Source organism: Bombina bombina, chromosome 5 (assembly GCF_027579735.1).
Source record: "Bombina bombina isolate aBomBom1 chromosome 5, aBomBom1.pri, whole genome shotgun sequence".
NCBI classification, from domain to species: domain Eukaryota; kingdom Metazoa; phylum Chordata; class Amphibia; order Anura; family Bombinatoridae; genus Bombina; species Bombina bombina.
The window spans coordinates 473,004,575-473,032,178 of record NC_069503.1 but is presented as its reverse complement, the minus strand read 5'-3'; the positions used below and the strand labels follow the sequence as shown (position 1 = coordinate 473,032,178).

Below are 27,604 nucleotides of genomic sequence, written 5' to 3'. Positions count from 1 at the left end.
ACTCTCATCTAAGTGTCTCTCTTTGATTTCACCACATATTTTTTGACTATGAAATATATATGTTAGATTGATGTACTAAACTTTAATTGTTTCTTTCTCCTATGGCCATAGGTTTGTATTATAGTTAGGGCATACCTAGTATGATCTTGTGTCTTAGACTAAGGTAGTTAATAAAGCATTACTTTTTGATACTATAGATGTGCACTTTTGATTTCTTGCTTTGTTTTTGATTTTGCTACTCCCTTGGGGGTCATATCTCTAAATTATTGATGGTAAATAATAGGAAAAGTGCTGGCTAGGGAATCCTTTTTGTCTTCTCTATCATTTTCTTTTTCTCTTATTTCTATCTTTTCTAGATTTAATATATATATATATATATATATATATATATATATATATATATATATATATATATATATATATATATACTATTAGAAATACAGATAGAAATATATTTATGAAATTATTTTGAAGTGAACTATCTCCAGTTTAATAGGTTAATTATTCATATTTAGAAAATTTCTCTGCTATACTTAATTTGAAGGAGAAAATAATCATTAATTTAATTAAAACAATTAAAATATATATTTTTTAATTTTAAACAATAACATTATAGGTATCACTTTCCTTTGTTACTGCCTGTCCCCCCTTCAACCACACAGTTCCTTGTGCATATCTATTCCACAATATTCTATTCATTGAACTTGTTGAAACTTAAATGGTTGATTCTGTGTACATAGATTTGCAGAGAAACAATGGTATTAAGGTATTTTTCTCAACTTTATTTTAGAACATTTTTGCTGTGAATAAGTTAACTCTTTAGACACAAATTCACAGTTTTGATAAATGCAAAAACAAGAATCTGTGATAATATCTTCTAGATAGAAAAAATGCCCCAAAATAACGTTATAGAAATCTCTGGGAGAACATAACATTGTAGTGGGATTAAGGAAATTGCATTTGCCAATTAAAAATTAAACATTCCAGCCATTAATATACAGCCTCATGCTACATAATTAACTTATTTCAGGATAAATAACCTATGGATTAATAGACTAGAATTTTCCTCAAAATATATTTTTTTAAAACATCAGGGGGTCGATCCGATATAAATCGTCGCCCGCAAAAGCCGGCGACGCCAATATTTGCGCGGATTTGGTATCACATATACGGCGTAACCTAGAAGTTACGCGCGTATATTTCTGCCGTCGCCCGCAGTTTTTTGGGCCATAGGCAGGTATACCAAACCCGCGCAGTTTGGTATCCAATATGCAGCGTAAGGACTTACGTGGCGAAAATGGAGAAAACTTACTCCATTTTCACCTCGCCACAAAAAGCAGCTGTAAGAAGCCTTACGCTGACTATTGGAGCCCCGTAACTCCCTAAACTAACTAGAAAATAAACCTAACACCTAACGCATGCGCAATGTCTATCTCCCTGTCAACCGCGATCTGCTAAAATAAACCTAACACCTAACGCATGCGCAATGTCTATCTACCTGTCAACCGCGATCCCCCCCCCCCCGAAATCCCTAATAAAGTTATTACCCCCTAAACCGCCGCTCCCGGACCCCGCCGTTATCTACATAAACTAACCCCCTACTGTGAGCCTCTAAAACCGCCGCCATCTACCTTATCTATCCCCTAATCTGACCCCTTACACCGCCGCCACCTATATAAAAATTATTAACCCCTAATGTAAGCCCCTTACACCGCCGCCATCTCTATTAAAATGATTAACCCCTAATTTAATCTACCTACCCCGCCGCCAGCTATATTATCTATATTAACCCTAAGTATATTATAGTTAATATAGGTATTACATTATATATATTAACTATATTAACCCTAATTATATTAGGGTTAATATAGTTAATATAGTTACTATAGTATTTATATTAACTATATTAACTCTATCTAACCCTAACTAAATTTATATTAAATTAATCTAATTCATTTATAAACTAAAATATTCCTATTTAAATCTAAATACTTACCTATAAAATAAACCCTAAGATAGCTACAATATAATTAATAATTACATTGTAGCTATGTTAGGGTTAATATTTATTTTACAGGTAAATTGTTAATTATTTTAACTAGGTATAATAGATATTAAATAGTTATTAACTATTTAATATCTACCTAGTTAAAATAATTACCCAATTACCTGTAAAATAAATCCTAACCTAAGTTACAAATACACCTACACTATCAATAAATTTAATAAACTACTAACATCTATCTAAAAATACAATTAAATTAACTAAACTAAATTACAAAAAAAAACAAACACTAAATTACAAAAAATAAAAAAAAGATTACAAGATATTTAAGCTAATTACACCTATTCTAAGCCCCCTAATAAAATAATAAACCCCCAAAATAAAAAAAATTCCCTGCCCTATTCTAAATTCAACAAATTTCAAAGCTCTTTACCTTACCAGCCCTTAAAAGGGCCTTTTGTGGGGCATGCCCCAAAGAATTCAGCTCTTTTGCATACAAGAAATACAATACCCCCCCCCCACTACAACCCACCACCCACATACCCCTATTCTAAACCCACCCAAACCCCCCTTAAAAAAGCCTAACACTACCCCCCTGAAGATCTCCCTACCTTGTCTTCACCACACCGGGCCGAACTCCTGATCCGATCCGGGCGATGTCTTCCTCCAAGCGGCAAAGAAGAATTCTTCCTCCGGCGATGTCATCCTCCAAGCGGCAAAGAAGAATTCTTCCTCCGGCGACGTCTTCCTCCAAGCGGCAGCAAAGTCTTCATTCTTCCGGCGGCATCTTCAATCTTCTTTCTTCGCTCCGCCGCCGCGGAGCATCCATCCCGGCCGACTGCTGAACTTGGAATGATGTACCTTTAAATGACGTCATCCAAGATGGCGTCCGCCGAATTCCGATTGGCTGATAGGATTCTATCAGCCAATCGGAATTAAGTTAAAAAAATCTGATTGGCTGATTGAATCAGCCAATCAGATTCAAGTTCAATCCGATTGGCTGATCCAATCAGCCAATCAGATTGAGCTCTCATTCTATTGGCTGATCGGAACAGCCAATAGAATGCGAGCTCAATCTGATTGGCTGATTGGATCAGCCAATCGGATTGAACTTGAATTCGGCCCGGTGTGGTGAAGACAAGGTAGGGAGATCTTCAGGGGGGTAGTGTTAGGCTTTTTTAAGGGGGGTTTGGGTGGGTTTAGAATAGGGGTATGTGGGTGGTGGGTTGTAATGGGGGGGGGGGGTATTGTATTTCTTGTATGCAAAAGAGCTGAATTCTTTGGGGCATGCCCCACAAAAGGCCCTTTTAAGGGCTGGTAAGGTAAAGAGCTTTGAAATGTGTTGAATTTAGAATAGGGCAGGGAATTTTTTTTATTTTGGGGGTTTATTATTTTATTAGGGGGCTTAGAATAGGTGTAATTAGCTTAAATATCTTGTAATCTTTTTTTTATTTTTTGTAATTTAGTGTTTGTTTTTTTTTGTAATTTAGTTTAGTTAATTTAATTGTATTTTTAGATAGATGTTAGTAGTTTATTAAATTTATTGATAGTGTAGGTGTATTTGTAACTTAGGTTAGGATTTATTTTACAGGTAATTGGGTAATTATTTTAACTAGGTAGATATTAAATAGTTAATAACTATTTAATATCTATTATACCTAGTTAAAATAATTAACAATTTACCTGTAAAATAAATATTAACCCTAACATAGCTACAATGTAATTATTAATTATATTGTAGCTATCTTAGGGTTTATTTTATAGGTAAGTATTTAGATTTAAATAGGAATATTTTAGTTTATAAATGAATTAGATTAATTTAATATAAATTTAGTTAGGGTTAGATAGAGTTAATATAGTTAATATAAATACTATAGTAACTATATTAACTATATTAACCCTAATATAATTAGGGTTAATATAGTTAATATATATAATGTAATACCTATATTAACTATAATATACTTAGGGTTAATATAGATAATATAGCTGGCGGCGGGGTAGGTAGATTAAATTAGGGGTTAATCATTTTAATAGAGATGGCGGCGGTGTAAGGGGCTTACATTAGGGGTTAATAATTTTAATATAGATGGCGGCGGTGTTAGGGGCTCACTTTAGGGGGTTATAGATATAATATAGCTGGCGGCGGGGTACGGGAGCGGCGGTTTAGGGGTTAATAATTTTATTAGGTTGCGGCGGGGTAAAGGAGCGGCGGTTTAGGGGTTAATAGCATTTTTATTGTTAGGCTAGTGAGGGGGGATAGCGGATAGAGGGTTAGACAGTGCGGGCTATGTTAGGGAGGCGTGTTAGACAGTGCGGGCTATGTTAGGGAGGCGTGTTAGACAGTGCGGGTGTTTTAAACTTTAGTCAGGTTTTATAGGCGCCGGCAGTTTCTAACGTGGCGCAAGTCACTGGCGACGCCAGAAATTTGTACTTACGCAGATTTCTGGACATCGCTGGTTTGTGAGACTTACGGCACGTTAGCATCTGACGGCGACCTATATGGGATAGCTCGAGTTGCGAGCTGAAACTGCGGGCGACGCCGGTTCCCTCGCTTGCGCCGCAAACTGCGATCGATATCGGATCGCGCCCCAGATTTAAATAAATATACCAGATTTTCTTTTATCCACGTTGTTTGCTAGCATAATGACAAGCTGCAGTGATACTTACTCCTATAAAGTCTAATCTAGGACTAATGTCATTAAAGGGACAGTCTAGTCAAAATTAAACTTTCATGATTCAGATAGGGCATGTAATTTTAAACAACTTTCCAATTTACTTCTATTATCTAATTTGCTCAATTCTTTAGATATCCTTTGTTGAAGAAATAGCAATGCACATGTGTGAGCCAATCACACAAGGCCTCTATGTGCAGCAACCAATCAGCAGCTACTGAGCATATCTAGATATGTTTTTCAGCAAGTGATATCAAGAGAATGAAGCAAATTAGATAATAGAAGTAAATTATAAAGTTGTTTAAAATGACATGCTCTTTCTAAATCACGAAAGAAAAAATTTGGGTTTCATGTCCCTTTAAGCAGTAACCTTTTCAGAGCAGGTGCCTCATCCTCCCTATATCAATAATCAATTGTATTGCAGTGTATACCCCACTGATCATGTATTCAGCGCTGTGGATTATTGTGGCTCTTTAAAAATATATGGTGCTAATAATAAATGTTTATTTATGTTTGGTAAAAACATCACAGCATATACTTTTTACAATACTTTAGTAGAGATTAGAGGTAGAGATAAACTTTATTAACCATTAATAAAGTAGATGTCTGTTTCTTAAAGGGACCTTTGCAGAATAAGGTTCCAGGTGATAATCTTAAATCCTAGACAGGTGCAGACTGCTATGTATGCAGCCTGCACTTGTATGCGTCAGTTAAGTTCACGCCTAAGAGCATATCCTCGGAAATTAGTGTCTGAACTACTGTAAGAAGTGTTGATCTATGTGTTAAAAATTCTAAAGCAGACATTCGTTAGCACTTTTTTAACACTAGTTAATACAATTGTAACAGGCATAATATTATATGACAGTGATGACAAAATAGGAACCTCATGTTTTGTCATAAAATATTTGTAGCTATCAGTTATTTTTTATTTCACAAGTCATCTGTACATTATACTTATGTGCACGTTAAGAATTTTGAAAGATAATAACGTTATCTCATTAAATATTTTTTTCAGAAGTTAGAGGCAAATGAAAATAAGTTTATTCTTGCTCGGGACAAAGTGAATTATCACCATTTCACTGCTACTTCAAAGAACAAAGAAGAGGTGCTCCAGATTACTATAACTTTTTCTGACCCCAACACCAGAGCTTTCCCGGTTTTGGTTTTAGTAAGGTAAGACCAGCAACAAAAATTTTAGATGGCCACTCGTTTAACATAGTGAAGAAAATTATTTTGCATAAAAAAGGTTAAAGGGATATAAAACTTAATTTCCCATTAATTAATTAATTAATTAATTAATTAAAACTAAACAACATTGCATTATGTTTTTATTATTTATTTTGTTTGTTTTTGCTGTAAAAATGTACTTGTCTCATACTCCCTAGAAAGACCAAAAAGCAAATTACCTAAGTATGCTGCAAATCACCGGAACCAGCTACATCATCTTACCTCCCTTGAATGTGGCCAGTTAGGACTAACTGTAAATGGGTATGTGCAGTCCTCTAACTAGTCACCGTGTAGTATATAAAGCAGAGTCAGGCAATTTGCAAGCAAAAACATTCTATAGGGCTGATTTACTAAAGTGCGGACGGACATGATAGGATTTAGCATATCATGTCTGCCGAACATCGATAAATGCTGTCGGAATTTATCATTGCACAAGCAGTTATGGTGAACTGCTTGTGCAATGCCGGCCTCTGCAGATTTGCGGCCAATTGGCCACCTGCAGGGGGTGTAAATCAGCCCAATCGTATAGGATCGGCCTGATTGAAGACTGCAGCCTCAGAGGCAGCGGACAAGTTATGGAGCAGTGGTATTTAGCCCCCTGCTACATAACTACTGTTTCCGGCGAGCTTGAAGGAATGTTCCGAGTCTAAACACCCCTAATCTGCCGCCCCGACATCGCCGCCACCTAAATAAAAGTTCTTAACCCCTATCCCGCTGCTCCCGGACCCCGCCGTAACCTAAATAAATGAATTAACCCCTAAACCTCTGGCCTCCCACATCACCACCACTAACTAAACCTATTAACCCCTATCCCGCCACTCACGGACCCCGCCGCAACTGTAATAAAATTATTAACCCCTAAACCCCTGGCCTCCCACATCACTACTATTAACTAAACCTATTAACCCCTAAACTGCCAGCCCCCCACATCACCATAAACTAAATTAAGCTTTTAACCCCTAAACCTAACAACCCGCTAACTTTACATTAAAATTACAACATCCCTATCTTATAATAAATTAAAACTTACCTTTAGAATTAAAATAAACTATATTAAACTATTAATTAACCTACCCTAACTATTATACTAAAATTACATTAAACTATATTAAACTATTAATTAACCTACCCTAACTATTATACTAAAATTACATTAAATTACCAATTAAATTAACTATATTACATATTTAAAAACCTAACCTTACTCAAATTATTGAAATCTTCAATTAAAAATTACTGTTACAAAAAATAAAAAATACTAAGTTACAAAAAAAACAAAACCACATTATCAAAAATAAAAAACAATTACACCTAATCTAATAGCCCTATCAAAATATAAAAGCCCCCCCCCAAAAAAAAACTAGCCTACAATAAACTACCAATGGCCCTTAAAAGGGCCTTTTTGCGGGGCATTGCCCCAAGAAATCAGCTCTTTTACCTTAAAAAAAATACAAACACCCCCCAACAGTAAAACCCACCACCCACATAACCAACCCCCCAAATAAAAATCCTATCTAATAAACCTAAGCTCCCCATTGCCCTGAAAAGGGCATTTGTATGGGCATTGCCCTTTTAAAGGGCATTCTGCTCTTTTACTGCCCAGACCCTAATCTAAAAATAAAACCCACCCAAAAAAAACCTTAAATAAACCTAACACTAACCCCCGACGATCCACTTACAGTTTTCGAAGACCAGACATCCATCCTCATTCAAGCGGCAGAAGTCCTCATTGAAGCCGGCAGAAGTCTTCATCCAAGCGGGCCGAAGTCCTCATCGAAGCCAGCAGAAGTCTTCATCCAGACGGCATCTTCTATCTTCATCCATCCGGCGCCGAGCAGATCCATCTTCAAGACATCCAGTGGAGCATCCTCTTCTTCTGATGGTCGCTGTAGAATGAACTTTCCCTTTAAGGTAAGTCATCCAAGATGGCGTCCCTTACATTCCAATTGGCTGATAGAATTCTATCAGCCAATAAGAATTAAAGGGGAAAAATCCTATTGGCTGTTGAAATCAGCCAATAGGATTAAGCTTTCATCCTATTTGCTCATCCAATCAGCCAATAGGATTGAGCTTGCATTCTATTGGCTGATTGGAATAGCCAATAGAATGCAAGCTCAATCCTATTGGCTGATTGGATCAGCCAATAGGATGAAAGCTCAATTATATTGGCTGATTGCAACAGCCAATATGATTTTTCCCCTTTAATTCTTATTGGCTGATAGAATTCTATCAGCCAATCAGAATGTAAGGGACGCCATCTTGGATGACGTACCTTAAAGGGAAACTTCATTTTACAGCGACCATCGGAAGAAGAGGATGCTCCGCGCCGGATGTCTTGAAGATGGATCTGCTCCGCGCCAGATGGATGAAGATAGAAGATGCCATCTGGATGAAGACTTCTGACGGCTTTGATGAGGACTTCTGCCGCTTGGATGAGGATGGATGTCCGGTCTTCGAAAACTGTAAGTGGATCGTCGGGGGTTAGTGTTAGGTTTTTTTAAGGGTTTATTGGATGGGTTTTATTTTTAGGTTAGGGACTTTGGGCAGTAAAAGAGCTAAATGCCCTTTTAAGGGCAATGCCCATACAAATGCCCTTTTCAGGGCAATGGGGAGCTTAGGTTTTTATTGGGGGGGGTTGGTTGTGTGGGTTTTACTGTTAGGGGGGGTTGTATTTTTTTTACAGGTAAAAGAGCTGATTTCTTTGGGGCAATGCCCCGCAAAAGGCCCTCTTAAGGGCCATTGGTAGTTTATTGTAGGCTAGGCTTTTTTATTTTGGGGGGGCTTTTGTTTTTGATAGGGCTTTTTGTAACTTAGTAATTTTTAATTGTAGATTTCAATAATTTGAGTAGGGTTAGGTTTTTAAATATGTAGTATGGTTGATTTAATTGATAGTTTAATGTAATTTTAGTATAATAGTTAGGGTAGGTTAATTAATATTTTAATATAGTTTAATGTAATTTTAGTATAATAGTTAGGGTAGGTTAATTAATAGTTTAATTTAATTCAAAAGGTAAGTTTAAATTTATTATGAGATAGGGATGAGGTAATTTTAATGTAAAGTTAGCGGGTTGTTAGGTTTAGGGGTTAATAGCTTAATTTAGTTTATGGCGATGTGGGGGCTGGCGGTTTAGGGGTTAATAGGTTTAGTAAGTGGTAGAGATGTGGGAGGCCAGGGGTTTAGGGTTAATACATTTATTTAGTTGCGGCGGGGTCCAGGAGCAGCGGGATAGGGGTTAAACATTTTAGTATAGTGGCGGTGTTTAGTGACAGGATATAAATAAAGTTAGGAAAAAGCCGAATAACAGCGAGATCAATGACTGTTTGTTAACAACAGTACGCTGCTCATCGCCCCGTACTTGGTGCGCAGCTTTTTGTCGGCTTTTTTGATAAATATGGAGATCGTATTCAGGTCCACGGCCGCGATTTTAGGCGAGCGTATTGGTGCCTGTGAATGCAGCATACTTGACGGCTTGATAGACAGGCCTCAATATTATAACTTATGACCAAAATGACAATAATACTCAGCGTTTACTTCTAACGTCTTTCTGCTTATTAACGATTTCTCCCTGAGGAAGTGTAATAAGCCTGAAAAACTCACTTTAATGTAAATTAACGTTTATGTGTAACTTGTTTTTATCAATTTACAGATACCCTGAAAAACCTTCTACTACACACTTTAATGTAAAACATATCCATTACTGGGAAGGAAATACAACACAGATATTTATTTCTGCTGATTCAATTAGAGGTAAGATTTCTGCCATATGTTGATGTTAGTATAGAAACAAACCAGTTACTGATAATTTACAGTGGCGTCACTAGGGGGGTGCGGGGGGTGCGGACCGCACCTGGGTGACACCCTCCAGGGGGTGACACCACAGTCACCACATTAAAGACAATTACATGTTTTTTTTATTTTTATTTTTATTATATGCAATGTGCTAGCTTTTGGAGACTGGCATGGCTTGTGCCTTGTTGTAAGAAGGGCCAAGGCGTCCACCGTCAAATTCAATGCTGCCTAAGGCAGATGCGGGGTGTTCACTTCTCAGCACACCCGGGACCCGGGCACAGAGCGAAGGCAGTGTCAGTAGGGCAGGACTTCCGGCTTCCCAAACTAAGAGCTGCGCGCAGGCGCTATAGCACAGTGCTGCGTGCGGGCTTTCCAGCAGTGACGTGTCTCTGAGACTGAAGGATATGCCGCTGGCGCCAGGATCAAGTAAGTCCATGGACAGAGTCTGTCTGTTCAGCTCGTAACTGAGAGATCTGCAGACAGTTTGTATGGATGGTCATGGCTACCAGGCTACCGAGGTGGAGTGGATGTTCAATGTTGTTGCTAACGGATGGTAAGAGACTTGCCAGGTAGGAGTGGAGTCCTGTGACTTATTAATTTGCTGGTTGTAACTGTGTTCCGCCTGCCGTGTCCCCTGACCTATTTACAAGACTGAAACTGTCTATACCTTACTTGATATCATCATTGGTCTGCCAAGTATGTCATGTTTCATCTAGGCCAAGTTCCAACAAGTCTTCATATGAGCACATAACTTGGCCTGTATAGCCTTTGATTGGCTAAATTGTGCAGCCCATAGCATTGTCATTTCTTTGCTGAAGAGCATAATTGCGCAGCACAAGTATTAATGTTTAGTTTTAGTCTGATGGTGAATGGAATATAAGGGGATAATGCCTTCATTATTTGTTGAGATATATATATATATATATATAAACATTTTTTATCCTAATATGGTTAAATATGTTTGCATAGATTCTCTGAACTGTGAGACTCTTACTGTGTTCTCTTTCTATAATTAGTAATACACATCTTACTTTGCTGTTCTCCTGTGTCTAGTATCCTCAACCTGGGTGCACATCATTTAGCTTGTGTCATAGCTCCATCATAGCTCCATTAGTTAAAGCACAGGTCAAATTGTTGGTCAGCTAACCTATCAGGAAGATGCTGTAACTGTGTAAGATGCTGTAACTGTGTGTATGTGACAGTGTTTGTGTGTGTGTGTAACAATATAACTGTGTATGTGTATATATGTATGTGTATATGTGTTTATATATATATATATATATATATATATATATATATATATCTGTATATATGTATATGTGTGTGTGTGTGTATGTATATATATATATATATATATATATTTATATATATACATAGGTATATATACTGTATGTATACGTATTTTCACACCTCCATCTAAAATACTCTCCCCCCTTTCAGTGGTCTCTCTCCCCCCTCTGCCCCTATATAAGCGATATATATATATATATATATATATATATATATATATATATATATGTTTGTGTGTGTGCATGTAAATATATATATATATATTTATATATAAGATATATATATATATATACACACACCCTATATATATATATATATATATATGTAATTATATATATATATTTATATATAAGATATATATATATATATACACACACCCTATATATATATATATATATATATATATGTAAATATATATATACGCTATATATATATATGTATATATTTATATATATATAATTATTTATATATTTTTTAATTACTATGGTGGGGGGGGGTTACACCATGAGTTACCGCACCGGGTGACACCAAGCCTAGTGACGCCACTGATAATTTAGTCATTATAATATTGAAATAATTGGATCTTTTTGATGACAAAGTGTCTAGTCTACAAAAATTCGACCAAAAACAGGGGCACTTCAACCCATCAAAATCCACACCTCACTCTAATCCCTAATCAAGTCCCTGCAGTTTTCGGGCGGACACTTCCTTAACATCGCTGCTTAGCGGGAGAGATTAGCACTATAGTCAAGTCAAGTACCTGCAGTTACCGGACGGACACTTCCTCAACGTCCCTGTTTAGCGGGAGAGATTAGCACTATAGTCTCAAGTCACAATATGTCTTGGATCACTATTTCTGCCTCTGTAAAATCGCTATCACCTGAAACTTTATTTTATAGTGGGCTGGCACCCTAATGGTGTTTAACTGCCAGACAGATGTACCACTGAATTTAATAGTGATCCAGTATATAAAACAAAAACAGGGTAAAAGACCCTCAACATATATTACACGTACATGAACACAAAAGACAAGAAGACACTCACAGACCGGTCCAAGGGGTAGATTGTGTCCGGTGTTTGTGGTCTGTTCCTCAGGGCGTACTCCCTTATCGCACCCGGGACTCCCTGGCCAACAAGACAAAACCTCCCACAGGTAAGCTATAGACCTGAATCAGATGGGTGCCCGCAGATATTGGTTCCCAGCCAGGGAGGCATGGAAGGTCGACCTGAAGCACGTCCGACCAGAGTCAACAAGTAACTGTCATGAGTGAGCTTGTCTCAGGTGTAGTAATAAAGAGGTCTAGACCAGATATTTATCAAACAAGGGCTCACCTCAGGAGAGGTAATCTTTAGTACACTGTTGCAACAGTGTCCCAGCACAAAACACAGCAACGCAAGACTAACTCATTTTCATATACATGCATTTTTATACTATTACAGTAACTTACAAAGCAGAGAGCTAATTGGCTGATAATGATTGGCCAATAAATCTTGCGTGATTAGTGGTTGCTAAAAAAACAGGTTCTCTATGTTAGAATTGGTAAGATATGCTTTCTTGGAATTTGGCCAGATAGTAATTGGGTTGGAAAAATAATACTAGACAAAGAGGCCTTGATTTTAAGACATTTAGAAAACAATCTATGAGAAAAAGCAAAAACAAAGTTATATGTTTGTGTAACTTATTAGGTTAGAAGCAAGTTGTTACAAAAATGCAGATACGTAGCTTATTAGGTTATAAGTGAATTTATGGAAAATACAGAAGTAATATATCTGCAGTTTCAGAGAAGAGTTCAGTAAAAGAAAAGGAAAAGATTGGTTAAACATATAAAATAATGAAAATAGAAGAAGCAGCTCATAAAAAATACATTCTTCAATACAGAAAAAGTCCCAAACTGGAACAAATTATGGATGCTTGGCCAGGGTGGTCAATAGTTAGGTACATAATAGTGAAATAATAATATTTATTAATGCATTCAAGCAGTTTATTATTGTACAATCATTTGCCTCATGATGGGTTAGGCACATTGTTAAAGTCTACTCAGAAGCTATGCAGTTTAAGTTACACTCTGCCCTTAGCCTCACTAAGTAGAATTACTTTTCAACTATAATATCAGCTCTGTCATCTAAACCTCAATATCCATTCTCAACTTTTAATGAGAAACTGTGTCCACCCTCTTCCCATCATCTCCTCCCTGTCAACTTCCCCCTTCTCTGATAACCACTTTGGAATCATAGCTAACTTTATTAGAAGCAAAACAATAGCCCCAAAGCTGCATATACAGATTCATAAATGGTGAACGTATATGCCTAGAAGAGAAAGCTGAAACTTGAGTTCATTAACAGTATACAACCTTAATAGACTCAATGTAAACTTAGCACAATTTATTGTTGAAGTCAATGGATGCCGAAACCTACTTAACACTGATGTAATCAGACTAGTACCAAGTGTTAACTCTTTTGTCAGCAGTATCATCCAGCTGAAAATTATTAACACCAGCAATTGTAAACTCAGCCTTGGTATATTGTTTGATCCTATGCTTGAATGGTTTACATTTTGTAAGACTAATCACAGCTTAACCCCTTGAATGCATCTGCTGCCTTGTGTGGAAAAAGACCACCTGTTGTCATCTTAAGTGGTTTCCCTATCCAATCTGGATCTTGAAGATTCCCTACACCGCAGCTAGACACTGCAATTTCCTTCCCCATTGGCTGCTTTTGCAGGGACATTTGGTGACATCACCATATTGGGGATGTGGTAATGTCACATGGAGAAGAGAGGTTGTCAGATTTCTCTGATAGTGAGCCTAGGGCTGGGGAATCTCAGCCCTAGGCCACTTACAAGTACATTTGAAAGAGGGAAGTCTTTCAATGAAGGTTCGCATGTCCCAGTAAGATACAGGTGATCACTGTAAAAGTGCTGTTTACATTTTAATAAAGCCCCATCTCCCCCCTGTTTGGGCTATAAGGAAAAGTGGCCCCTTATTTGAAAGCACAGACTCCCCTACAATGCAGCTGATCACTGTTATCTCCCCACTAAAAACTTGGCAATTTCTAGTTGTAGGTGAGGGTGAGTTTTTCTTTTTCAGTAGATCATTACGATCAGTATACTGTTACATATGTACAGTGAAAAACAAATAACAACAAAATTCACTTGGTGCAATAATGATAAAAGAATAAAAAGTGAAACAATAAAAATATAAGGATATAAGCGATCCACAGGATATTTCCAATTCAGTGATTCAAGTGGTTTCTTGCCTCAAACAAAACAAAAACAAGAAAACATAGTGCAGTAAATTTAAACAAATTTCAGGGTTACTCACACTTCCAGAGCCACCCAGGCTCTGGAGTAGATGCACACCTGGTTTTATTCTGCCCGGCACCCAGTATAACACCAATCACAGGCCGCTGCTTAGGTAAATAACATTTATTTTAGAAGCATACAAAAATGTATAAAAAGCCACAAATGAACCCCTTACATAAAGTCTTAGCCAGTGATATTAATCGTTTTACAGCTCATAGATTGATTTTTCCTGAACTAATAAAACACTTTATGAATCAATATAAATGGGAGAATAGGGTGAATGTAAAAATAGATTTATTTATTTATTTTTAGTTTTGTTACGCTGAGTGTTTACTCATTGCTCTGGGGAATCAGAATTTTGTGTAATGTTTAAATGTATCTTATAATTGTATGGTTAGATATTTTATGCCTGCTCATTTCCTGCATAAATTGCAAGATGGTGCATAGTAACAAAAATAATAACATTTTATACTCTTATTTTTTTATTTGTTAACTTTTATTAAACTGTATAGATATATATACATATACAGTCGTATGCAAAAGTTTAGGCACCCCTGACAATTTCCATGATTTTCATTTATAAATAATTGGGTGTTTGGATCAGCAATTTCATTTTGATCTATCAAATAACTGAAGGACACAGGAATATTTCAGTAGTGAAATGAGGTTTATTGGATTAAAAAAATGTGCAATATGCACCAAAACGAAATTAGACAGGTGCATAAATTTGGGCACCCCAACAGAAATATTGCATCAATATTTAGTAGAGCCTCCTTTAGCAGAAATAACAGCCTCTAGATGCTTCCTATAGCCTGTAATGAGTGTCTGGATTCTGGATGAAGGTATTTTGGCCCGCTTCAAATCACCCCACAGATTTTCAATGATATTCAGGTCTGGGGACTGGGATGGCCATTCCAGAACATTGTACTTGTTCCTCTGCATAAATGCCAGAGTAGATTTTGAGCAGTGTTTTGGGTCGTTGTCTTGTTAAAATATCCAGCCCCGGCTTAACTTCAACTTTGTGACTGATTCCTCAACATTATTCTCAAGTATCTGCTGATATTGAGTGGAATCCATGCGACCCTCAACTTTAACAAGATTCCCAGTACCGGCACTGGCCACACAGCCCCACAGTATGATGGAACATACACCAAATTTTACTGTGGGTAGCAAGTGTTTGTCTTGGAATGCTGTGTTCTTTTGTCGCCATGAATAACGCCCCTTGTTATGACCAAATAACTCAATCTTTGTTTCATCAGTCCACAGCACCTTCTTCCAAAATGAAGCTGGCTTGTCCAACTGTGCATTTACATACCTCAAGCGACTCTGTTTGTGGCATGTGTGCAGAAAAGGCTTCTTCCGCATCACTCTCCCATACAGCTTCTCCTTGTGCAAAGTGTGCTGAATTGTTGAACGATGCACAGTGACACCATCTGCAGCAAGATGATGTTGTAGGTCTTTGGAGGTGGTCTGTGGGCTGTTTTTGACCATTCTCAGCATCCTTTGCCTCTCTGATATTTTACTTGGCCTGCCACAAGAACTGTGCCTGTGGTCTTCCATTTCCTCACTATGTACAAAAAAACCACACTAAATTACAGAAAATTATAAACAAATTACAAGATTTGTAAACTAATTACACCTTATCTAATCCCCCTAACAAAATAACCCCCCCCCCCCGGAAATAAAAAAGCCCTACCCTACACTAAATTACAAATAGCCCTTAAAAGAGCCTTTTGCGGGGCATTGCCCCAAATTAATCAGCTCTTTTACCTGAAAAAAAATTACAACCCCCCCCCAACATTAAAACCCACCACCCACACAACCAACCCTACTCTAAAACCCACCCAATCCCCCCTTAAAAAAACCTAACACTAACCCCTTGAAGATCACCTTACTGGGAGACGTCTTCACCCAACCGGGGCCGAAGTCCTCAATGAAGCCGGAAGAAGTCTTCATCCAAGCCGGGCGAAGTGGTCCTCCAGACAGGCAGAAGTCTTCATCCAGATGGCATCTTCTATCTTCATCCATCCGGCGCAGAGCGGGTACATCTTCAAGACATCCGACGCGGAGCATCCTCTTCTTTCCACAGCTAAACACAGAATGAAGGTTCCTTTAAATGACGTCATCCAAGATGGCGTCCCTTCAATTCCGATTGGCTGATAGAATTCTATCAGCCAATCAGAATTAAGGTAGAAAAAATCCTATTGGCTGATGCAATCAGCCAATAGGATTGAAGTTCAATCCTATTGGCTGATCCAATCAGCCAATAGGATTGAGCTGGCATTCTATAGGCTGTTCCAATCAGCCAATAGAATGCCAGTTCAATCCTATTGGCTGATTGCATCAGCCAATAGGATTTTTTTCTACCTTAATTCCGATTGGCTGATAGAATTCTATCAGCTAATCGGAATTGAAGGGACGCCATCTTGGATGACGTCATTTAAAGGAACCTTCTTTCTGTGTTTAGCTGTCGTTTTAAGAGGATGCTCCGTGTCGGATGTCTTGAAGATGGACCTGCTCCGTGCCGGATGGATGAAGATAGAAGATGCCGTCTGGATGAAGACTTCTGCCCGTCTGGAGGACCACTTCGCTCGGCTTGGATGAAGACTTCTCCCGGCTTCGTTGAGGACTTCGGTCCGGGTGGTTGAAGACGTCTCCCGGTAAGGTGATCTTCAGGGGGTTAGTGTTAGGTTTTTTTAAGGGGGGATTGGGTGGGTTTTAGAGTAGGGTTGGTTGTGTGGGTGGTGGGTTGGGGGGGAATTGTAATTTTTTTTCAGGTAAAAGAGCTGATTACTTTGGGGCAATGCCCCGCAAAAGGCCCTTTTAAGGGCTATTTGTAATTTAGTGTAGGGTAGGGCTTTTTTTATTTTGTTAGGGGGATTAGATTAGGTGTAATTAGTTTAAAAATCTTGTAATTTCTTTATTATTTTCTGTAATTTAGTGGGGTTTTTTGTACTTTAGATACTTTTATTTAATTGTAATTAATTGTATTTAATTTAGGTAATTAATTTAATTGTAGTGTAGTGTTAGGTGTAATTGTAACTTAGGTTAGGTTTTATTTTACAGGTAAATTTGTCTTTATTTTAACTAGGTAGTTATTAAATAGTTAATAACTATTTAATAACTATTGTACCTAGTTAAAATAAATACAAAGTTGCCTGTAAAATAAAAATAAACCCTAAGATAGCTACAATGTAACTATTAGTTATATTGTAGCTAGCTTAGGGTTTATTTTGGAGGTAAGTATTTAGTTTTAAGTAGGAATAATTTAGTTAATTGCAGTAATTTTATTTAGATTTATTTAAATTATATTTAAAGGGACACTCAATCAAAATTAAACTTTCATTATTCAGATAGAGCATGCCATTTTAAACAACTTTCCAATTTACTTCCATTAACAAAATGTGCAAAGTCTTTTTATATTTAAACGTTTTGAGTCACCAGCTCCTACTGAGCATGTGCAAAAATAAGTGTGTATGCATTTGTGAATGGATGATGGCTGTCATATGGTACGTGTATGCATTTGTGATTGGCTGATGGCTGTCACATGGTACAGGGGGAGTGGAAAAAGACATAACTTTTAAAATTAAAAAAAAAAAAATCTACTACTCATTTGAAGTTCAGACTAAGTGCTATTGCATTGTCTTGTTATCTTGCATTTGTTGATTATGCAAATCTACTGTGTTGACTTGTCCTTTAAATTAGGGGGTGTTAGGGTTAGGGTTAGACTTAGGTTTAGGGGTTAATAACTTTATTATAGTGGCGGCAACGTTGGGGATGCCAGATTAGGGGTTAATAAATGTAGGTTGGTAGCGGCGATGTTAGGGCTGGCAGATTAGGGGTTAATAATATTTAAATAGTGTTTGTGATGCGGGAGTGCGGCGGTTTAGGGGTTAATATATTTATTATATTGGCAGCGATGTCCGGTTCGGCAGATTAGGGGTTAAAATATTTATTTTAGTGCTTGCGATGTGGGGGGCCTCGGTTATGGGTTAATAGGTAGTTTATGGGTGTTAGTGTACTTTTTAGCACTTTAGTTAAGAGTTTTATGCTACGGCATTGTAGTGTAAAACTCTTAACTACTAACTTTAAAATGCGGTACCAGGCTTGACAGGAGAGGGTCTACCGCTCACTTTTTGGAAGACTCGTAATACCGGCGCTATGCAAGTCCCATCGATAATATAGGATACGCAATTGACGTAAGTGGATTTGCGGTATTTCCGAGTCTGGCCAAAAAAGTGAGCGGTAGACCTGTACCTGCAAGACTCGTAATACCAGCGGGCGTTAAAAAGCAGTGTTAGGACCTCTTAACGCTGCTTTTTAAGGCTAACGCACAACTCGTAATCTAGGCCTAGGTTATTTTATAAAAGGGCTTGATCTGCTGAAAAAGAAAATGATGTATGATTTGCATTGCTACCTCACAGAAAGAAAGTTGTAAATGTAAATGCAAAGAGGGTCAAACAACTAAAATCAAGTCTAACACAGGAGTGTGAAAAAGGTTCAGCAGCAAAAATCTTCTTAAAAAATACAAATCATCTCAACTATTCTTTTGTCAGTGTAAAGCTTGTCTATTTGTTTCAAGATTAAATAGTTTTTTCTTTTTAATATTTGTAGATCGTGGATCAGGCTATTTGGCTTTAATGGATGCTGACTACAACAGAGTGCCAAAAAATAAATACCTTTCAAGTCAGATAAATTATACTATTAATGTCCAATGGGCTCAGTGTTTGTTTTGGGATAACTACAAACGGTGGAAGTCAGAAGACTGTTATCCTCAAAAAGGGACAACTGCAGCAAGAATCAATTGCAGGTGCTGTACATTTTAATAAAAGTATTTTTAATGCAAAAATGAATAAAGTAAAATTTCTATTTTCTCAGACTTATTTTAGCTTCCCATTACAATATATAATATATAAATTGGTGGCCTATTTTGTCAGTCAACTTTTGAAAAGGTAAAACCAATCCAATTAGGTACACCATATAGCAGAAAATGCAGCTAAATACTTGAAAAGCTATAAGAAAAAGGTTTTCTTGTTTTTGCAGTGTTTTTTTTATTGACTGATGTAAAAGATACATGACCAAGCTAGAAGTAAAGCATGATGGTTAACCCTTTGGCTGCTAAGCCATTTCCCACCTGGGTGCTAATATTTTCTTTTGATTTTTTGATTTTTGAAATTTTTTAAATTTTTTTTTAACTTTTTTTTTTTTTTTTTTTACAGACCCCCAAGACTTACACTGTTAGAAAGGTTAGTGGGTCTTGGGGGGTCTGTAGCTGCTTAGATGCCTGAGATACAAGCTTCTAAGCAGCATGCCCCCTCCTCATATACTTAACATTGTTAAAGGGACAGTCTAGGCCAAAATAAACTTTCATGATTCAGATAAAGCATGCAATTTTAAACAATTTTCCAATTTACTTTTATCACCAATTTTGCTTTGTTCTCTTGGTATTCTTAGTTGAAAGCTTAACCTAGGAGGTTTATATGCTAATTTCTTAGACCTTGAAGCCTACCTCTTTCACATTGCATTTTAACAGTTTTTCACCCCTAGAGGCTGTTAGTTCACGTATTTCATATAGATAACACTGTGCTCGTGCACGAGAAGTTATCTGGGAGCAAGCACTGATTGGCTAGACTGCAAGTCTGTCAAAAGGGGCAGTTTGCAGAGGCTTAGATACAAGATAATCACAGAGGTTAAAAGTATATTATTATAAATGTGTTAGTTATGCAAAACTGGGAAATGGGTAATAAAGGGATTATCTATCTTTTAAAACAATAACAATTCTGGTGTAGACTGTCCCTTTAAGTATAAATAAAGTTGCGCGGTGACGTCATCATGTAATTGCGCGCGACGTCACCGCCCATCACGTGAAGCCCCGGCGATGCCTGTTACTCTACAGGCACGATCGCCGGGGTAGCAGCAGTAAGGAGCCCCCAGATCTCCCTCAAGGTGGGAGAGTGCTCATGAGCCGTCATTAGCACTCAAAGGGTTAAAGGGACATGAAACTCCAAATTTTTCTTTCATGATTTAGAAAGAACATGCCATTTTAAACAACTTTCTAATTTACTTCTATTATTTAATTTTGCTTAAATATCTTGATATGCTTTGCTGAAAAGCATATCTAGATAGGCTCAGTAGCTGCTGATTGGTTGCTGCACATAGATGCCGCGTGTAAATTGGCTCACTCATGTGCATTGCTATTTCTTCAACAAAGGATATCTAAAGAATGAAGCAAATTAGATAATATAAGTAAATTGGAATGTTGTTTAAAATTGTATTCTCTACTTGAATCGTGAAAAAAATGTGGGTTTAGTTTCCATTTAAGTGATTCAGTGTTGATAATTACTGCCAAATGTCTTTGAATGAATGTTTTCCACATAACCAATAATGGACTAGATTACGAGTGGTGCACTATGGTTAGCGTGATGAGCACAAGCGAGATCACAGTGTTTTGGCACTTGAAACCATATTACTTGTGACGCAGGGTGTTTAAATTACTGTGAATTTGTTTGTGCGAACTCGCAGTAATTTACACTCACCATATTATCTATGGGCAGTGTTGAGCAGCAATGTGCGCTCGTATGACAAGTTGAAAATAAATGTGATGGCTCAAATGCAATCATAATTTAAGTTCAAACTTCTTATTCGACTTGAAAGTTTGCGTAAAGAGTTTGGCATGGAGGAAAACGTTGCACTAAACTATACAATTAACCCCTAAACCCCTTAACTGACACCCCCCACATTTCAAACTACCCTGCTACACTATTAACCCCTAAACCACCACATTGCAAACTACCCCACTACACTTTTAACCCTTAAACCAACAGACCCCCCACATTGCAAACTACACTGCCACACTATTAACCCTTAAACCACCACAACCCCATCGCAAACTAGACACTAACCTCCTAACAGCTAACCTAACACCCCTAAGTTACAAAACAAAAATCCTAACATTACATAAAAAACCCTAACATTACAGAAAATAAATAAATGACCAAAAATAAAAAACAGTTATGACTATTCCTAAACCACACCAAAATAAAAAAAACATATACCCTGCTACACTATTAACCCTTAAACCACCACATCGCAAACTACCCCGCTACACTTTTAACCCTTAAACCAACTAACCCCCACATTGCAAACTACACTGCCATACTATTAACCCTTAAACCACCACAACATCCATCTTAAACTAGCCCTTAACCTCTTAACAGCTAACCTAACATCCCTAAGTTACAAAACTAAAAATCCTAACATTACATAAAAAAAACCCTAACATTACAGAAAATAAATAAATTACCAAACCCCCCCCCAAAAAAAAAACTGTTATGCCTATTCTAAAACCACACCAAAATAAACAAAACATATACTACTACTAAAAGTTACTATACACACCCCCCCCCCCCAAAAAAAAAAAAAAAAAGATTGTCTAACATTGTAGAGCTCCAAACCAAATGAAACCATGGTTTTCTAACAGAATGAAAATCCCTAAAACAAACTGCAGGTATGTTTATTCTTCAAGTGGACACTAGACTTTGGAAATAAAAAGCCAATATATGTTTTTTTCTTTACAAATGTATCCCTTAATTGTTTTACATTTTGTGTAAATATAATTGAATACTGAATTTTGTTTTATTTTTTCCTAGCTGCAAGCATCTAGGCATGTTTACAATATCAAGTAGACATGTGAATACTCAAATGAACATTGAAGATGTTGAACAATTTATACAGTAAGTTATAGACATTTAATTAATTGCATTGGTAAATTAAATAGTTACTCCATTGTTTATCCCTTAAGGACCAACGATGTACATGGTACGTCCTACAAAAAAATACAGTTAGCGACCAAGAATGTACCCTGTACGTTGTTGGTCTTTGAAAGCGGTGGAAGCGATCCTGATCACTTCCAGTTGCTTTCATGTTATTGCAGTGATGCCTTGATATCGAGACATCCTGCAATAACATTTCTTAGCCAATTGATGCAGAGAGAGCCACTTTGTGGCCCTTTCTGCATCGGCCATCGATGGCTGTGATCGTTGGTGGGTGGGAGGCGGGTGGGCGGCCATCGCATCGATGGTAGGCTGCAAGTCAGAGGGAGGCGGGATCTTTACCGGGACCGTGGTTTGGAAATAACAAAGTGCTACTTGTATTTATTACCCTATAACTTGGAAAAAAAGCAAAGAATATGTAAACATTGGGTATTTCTAAACTCAGGACAAAATTTAGAAACTATTTAGCATAGGAGTTTTTTTTTGGTGGTTGTAGATGTGTAACAGATTTTGGGGTCAAAGTTAGAAAAAGTGTGTTTTTTTCCATTTTTTTCTTATATTTTATAATCTTTTTTATAGTAAATTATAAGATATGATGAAAATAATGGTATCTTTAGAAAGTCCATTTAATGGCGAGGAAAAAACGGTATATAATATGTGTGGGTACAGTAAATGAGTAAGAGGAAAGTTACAGCTAAACACAAACACTGCAAAAATTTAAAAATAGCTTTGGTCCCAAACGGTTAGAAAATGGAAAAGTGCTGTGGTCCTTAAGGGGTTATGGAAATTCATAAATTAAACTCTGCACACTCTTCCTGTGCTATCAATTCTACATTTGAAAACAAGCCTGCTGAAAAATAGAGCTCTGGGGCAGTGGAGTTTTTTAGGGGGTGTTGCACAAAGACAGAAATCCCCAGTGGCAATTCAAGATATACATTTTTTTGGGGGGAGGGGAAGTTACCCTGCAGATGTCTGGGCAGGAACAAGGAAGTTAGAGAAAAAGTGAAAAAGTTGGGAAGACCATAGGGCAGAGTGACAGGTGTTCAGTGGGGGAAGTCATTGCAGGTGGAGGCATAGTTTTAGTAGCAAGGCAGTTTAGGGGCAGGCAATTTTCATCCACATTCTTAGCCCAAGTTGGAAGTTTGATGTCAAAATTTCTATTAAAGGGACACTGTAACGGTATAGCCCCAAACGACCCGGCCTTCATTTCCCTGCAGGGGAAAATCAAGCGTTTCATCATGGGGCCATAGTCTAAAGGCAGCAGGCGGGCAACCAGGCTCCTCCAATGCACAGTGGCGAGATTGGTCTCGTCACATCTCTCCCCTTTTCCAAACAGACTAACAGGGTATCTGACCTCCTGCCGGTCAGTGCCCTGGTTAGTCCAGCAACCCACCCACAAAACACAATCAGCAGTACAGCCCACCCACAATAAATGGTCACTACACCTGGGTAGAGGAGAAACTTGTCCAGGTGCCTCACCACGGCTGTGTGGGGGACTGGTACGCTGAATTGGTGGGTTGCGAGGTGGGCAGAGACCAGCTGTACTCTGCCCTGGTGCCAGCACTACCACGGAAGTAGCCTGGTGGGAGCTTGGTTGCTGGAGGGGGAGACTGACTGTCTCCCCTTTGGATACATAGCTGTGCTGCCGGAGGGGGAGACCGATCGTCTCCCCTTTGGACAAAGCACCATGCTGCTGTGGGGGGAGACCGACTGTCTCCCCTTTGGCTACACAGCCCTGTTGCTGGGGGACAGGACCGACTGTCCCTACCCCCTGTGCTGTAAGTGCAGAGACCACGGTCCCATCTGCACGGTTATGGGACTTACTGTCTCCCCCTGGTGCGTTAAGCTGCCGCTGGGGAGAGGGGGGTAACAAGCTCCTCTCCCATACATACTTCCCGCCGCTGGGGAATGGAGACTGGGCTCCCAATTCCCTGCATATCACTCTGCTGCTGGGGGACAGGACCAACTGTATCTGCCCCCTGTAACTCAAAACCACTAGACACCAAACTTTACCAAGTGATTGTGTCTGAAAAGGAGGTGCGCCAGGAAAGGGTAGTATATAACTAAACACTAACTTGTTAATTTGATGCAATATTAAATATTATGATCTATAATCTGACATGTTTAAATAAATCAGTATCTTAATATATTGCTATTATTATGATGATAATTCAGCATAAAGTAACCATACATGTATTAACCAACAATTGTGATTGTCCATAAATAGAATAGTCCAAGTATATATGGTCAGACGTGTGGCAACAGTGGGCAGCTCTCTCCAATAAGATGGTAGTAATAAACAAGTCCTGAAAGACAAAAAAATGAGAGGCGCTCTTGGTGTAGCAAGTTCTATGCAAACACTAATAATAGAACAATGGTGATCATATACTCACAAAGGACATTGCACATCCAGTGCAATATTGAACAAGCCGAAGCTTCAGAGCCGTTCGGCTGACTCTCCAAGACTGTGTACGCTGTAACCAAAGTGAGGCTCCCAACAACCAGCTGCTTCTGATATCAAGTCCCAATACGGGACGCCGACAAAACCACTCGCGTACGAATGGCACCAAATGATGTGGATCCAATCAGGCGGATTACCCAAACATTTATATTGAATTTCGCCACATTAGAGGTGGCGAAGAGGTTAGGGAAGCGGTGGTCTGGTGACCGCTGCTTGATAAATGACAGCAAGCAAGTTCTTGTGAGAACTTGCAGCCGTAGGGCTTTAATAAATCTAGCCCTAAGTGTTTAATCATTAAGCTGTTAAATTGAGTGACTGAAGACTTTAATAAAAGAATGGCCCTTGAGATAGTAGATCTGGATGTTAAGGAAGACACCACGAAGGAGCACTGGACTACTGAACCAGATCAGCATACCAAGTCCTGTGCAGCCACGCATGAACTATCAATATTGCAGAAAATTTTTCCTGCTTAATCACTCTTGGAAGAAGCACAATTGTTGGAAACATATAAACAAGATATAATGAACTGCTAGGGCATCTACCAATTCTACCTGCAGATCTCTCAACCTGTACCTGAGGAGGAAGTGCACCCTGCAGGATAAGTCTATATCTGGCAGACCCCAGAGATGCACTAAATTCTGGTTGAGAGACCATTCTCCTGAGTGTAAAGTCTGACAACTCAGGTAATCCGCTTCCCAGTTGTTGACCCTGGGAATGTGAATGGCTGAGATGGTAAACTGGTGAACCTCTGCCCAATTTATTACTCATGAAACTTCCTTCATTGCTAGATAACTATGGGTGCCCCCCTTCTAATTTATATAGGCAACCATGGTGTTATCTGACTGAAAGCGAATTAAATTAACCAAAGACTGAAAAAGCCAAGCCTGAAGATCGTATGGAGTTCCAATACATTTATAGGACATTTTGTATCCTGAGGAGACTAAACTCCCTGACACTGTTGAGAACCCCAGACTGCTCCCCAACCTGTCAAAATAACATCCATGGTAATTATTTCCCATGATGGATGTAGGAAGCTCATCCCCTGAGACACCAGAGTGGGGGATATCAGCCATGACAGGGATTGTTTGACCAACAGCTCCAAATAAATTAACTGAGACAGGTTGGAGTGATCACCATTCCACTTCCTTAGCATGCATAGTTGTAGTGGACGCAAATGAAATCTTGCACAAACAACGGCATCTGATGCTGCCACCATCAGACCCACTACCTCCATTCACTAGTAATAGTAGGACGAAGGATAGACTGCAGATTCCTGCAACCTGATTGCATCTTGAGCTAGTATTGATCCATTAGAAACAGTCTCATGGAGACCAAATCTATGGTTACCCTCAAAAAGGAATCCCTTGTGAGAGGAGTAAGAGAACTCTTAGCCACATTTACCTTCCAGCCATAGCTATGAGGAAACCAAAGAAGTTTCTTTGTGTGAGCAGTTGCTAAAAGTAAAGATGGAACTTGTTAAACTCCCTGAGGTTTTTTCTATCCCTGATACTGTCTCTGACATAATTTCTAGGAAATGGTCTAAGCCAGGTAATTAATTTAGTCCTCCTGCAAGGATTTAAAAAAGTTATATCCTTTACTTGCTGCTAATATTGAATTGTGGGAAACTGTTTCTAAGGTTGATGGGTCCATTTTTGTCCCAGACTAAAGGCTAGATTAAAAGTGGGGCTCTAAATATTGCTTGCGTGCATATTGTAATACCAGCGCACAGAAATGTGTGCTGGTATTGCAAGTAAATCGCAATGCAAACAAAGCTCATGTTCACATTGCTAGGAAGCATTGTGCTCACTAGAGCGCCCTTCCATAGGCTCCTATTGGAGCCTCTTTCTGATGCCAACAGAGTCGGCATCAGAACCTCGCACAGCGAAGGGTGTAAGTAGCGCAGCAATGGGCAGCATTTTTTAATATATACAGTATGTATATGAATATATACATATATATTTATGTGTAAATATGTGTATATGATTTCTATTTTCAGACTTTTAACTCTTTCTTTACAAGGAAGTTTTTCTTTCTGTTTTGGTTTTCCATTATTTATATGGTGTCTGGGGGTTAATGAGTTTGTTTTCAGGACTAGAAGTCCAAGAGTATTTTTAAAGTTCAGATTTCCTTTTTGTCAGAACAGGGCTCAGAAATCGTCTTCCACCCATATCAGAGGTCCTCTGGTTCAGTCTGGAAATAATTTAAAAGATTTTTGTAATGCTTCAGTGCCTTTAACTGAGTTTGAGCACTTATCCCTCTGCTTGCAAGGCTGCTAAGCTATTTACCAGGCTTATTTACATGCTCAGTTCCCAGTAATTTTTCTGGTACAGGCCGGGCTAGCAGTTTTAATATCCTCTCCTCCGTCCAAGTCTGTCATGTAGATTCAGCCCTTGATCTAGAGGCTCTGGTAGGGGGTAGGGTATTTGTTTTTCATGAAGCTTGTTTTTAGTCTGCTGTAGTTCTTTGAGTTATTATTACAGTCTCATTGATATTTAATAGGTTTCAGATCAATGTCTCCCAAGGGAAGTTTTTTTTTCTGTCCTATGTTCCCTGTAAGACTCAGGTAGATAGAAACTTCAATCTATTTGGTGTTTCAAGAAGTTGGGGGGACTTTCATATCTTTACTGACCTAGAAACTAGACCTAGAACAAGTTTCTACTGATGAAATGGAAACTCTTCACACTATTCTATCTTCATTTGTTTTGAGAAGGATTCTTATTTCTAGGAACATCTTTGGTTTCTGAGATTTGTAGTTTGTTGCTTTTTTTATCTGGTCTGGTTGCAATTCTCAGAATGTTCTTCAAAGTTTTGAGTATCCTCTTATCTATAATCAGTTTTCAGTGTATTGCTGTATTTCTTGGCCAGGATAATATATTGGTCCAAGCAGTATTTCTTTCCTACAGACTGTAGTTGTTGTTTCTTCAACAACATTGGTTTGAAAATCTTTTTTCCAAACAGTCTTTTGGTTCATCAGATAAGGTTTTCTTTTCTGGGGCTAAAATGGTTAAAGCTGAGAATTTGCCTTGTTAGAACTTTCCGTTTCTATTTTTGCCTTCAGTTGCTCATTGCATGGAGGTGACAGG

General features: G+C 38.2%; 1 protein-coding gene across 1 annotated transcript in view; it reads left to right on the top strand.

Moving 5' to 3' along the window:
• LOC128661511 (uncharacterized) overlaps positions 1 to 27,604 on the top strand; it is a 300,034-nt gene that overhangs the window by 143,341 nt on the left and 129,089 nt on the right. Inside the window, exons 40-43 of the mRNA XM_053715761.1 lie at positions 5,703 to 5,853; positions 9,555 to 9,655; positions 18,903 to 19,098; positions 21,938 to 22,021. Of these exons, the coding sequence (XP_053571736.1) occupies positions 5,703 to 5,853; positions 9,555 to 9,655; positions 18,903 to 19,098; positions 21,938 to 22,021 (532 nt within the window). The remainder of the gene's footprint in view (positions 1 to 5,702; positions 5,854 to 9,554; positions 9,656 to 18,902; positions 19,099 to 21,937; positions 22,022 to 27,604) is intronic.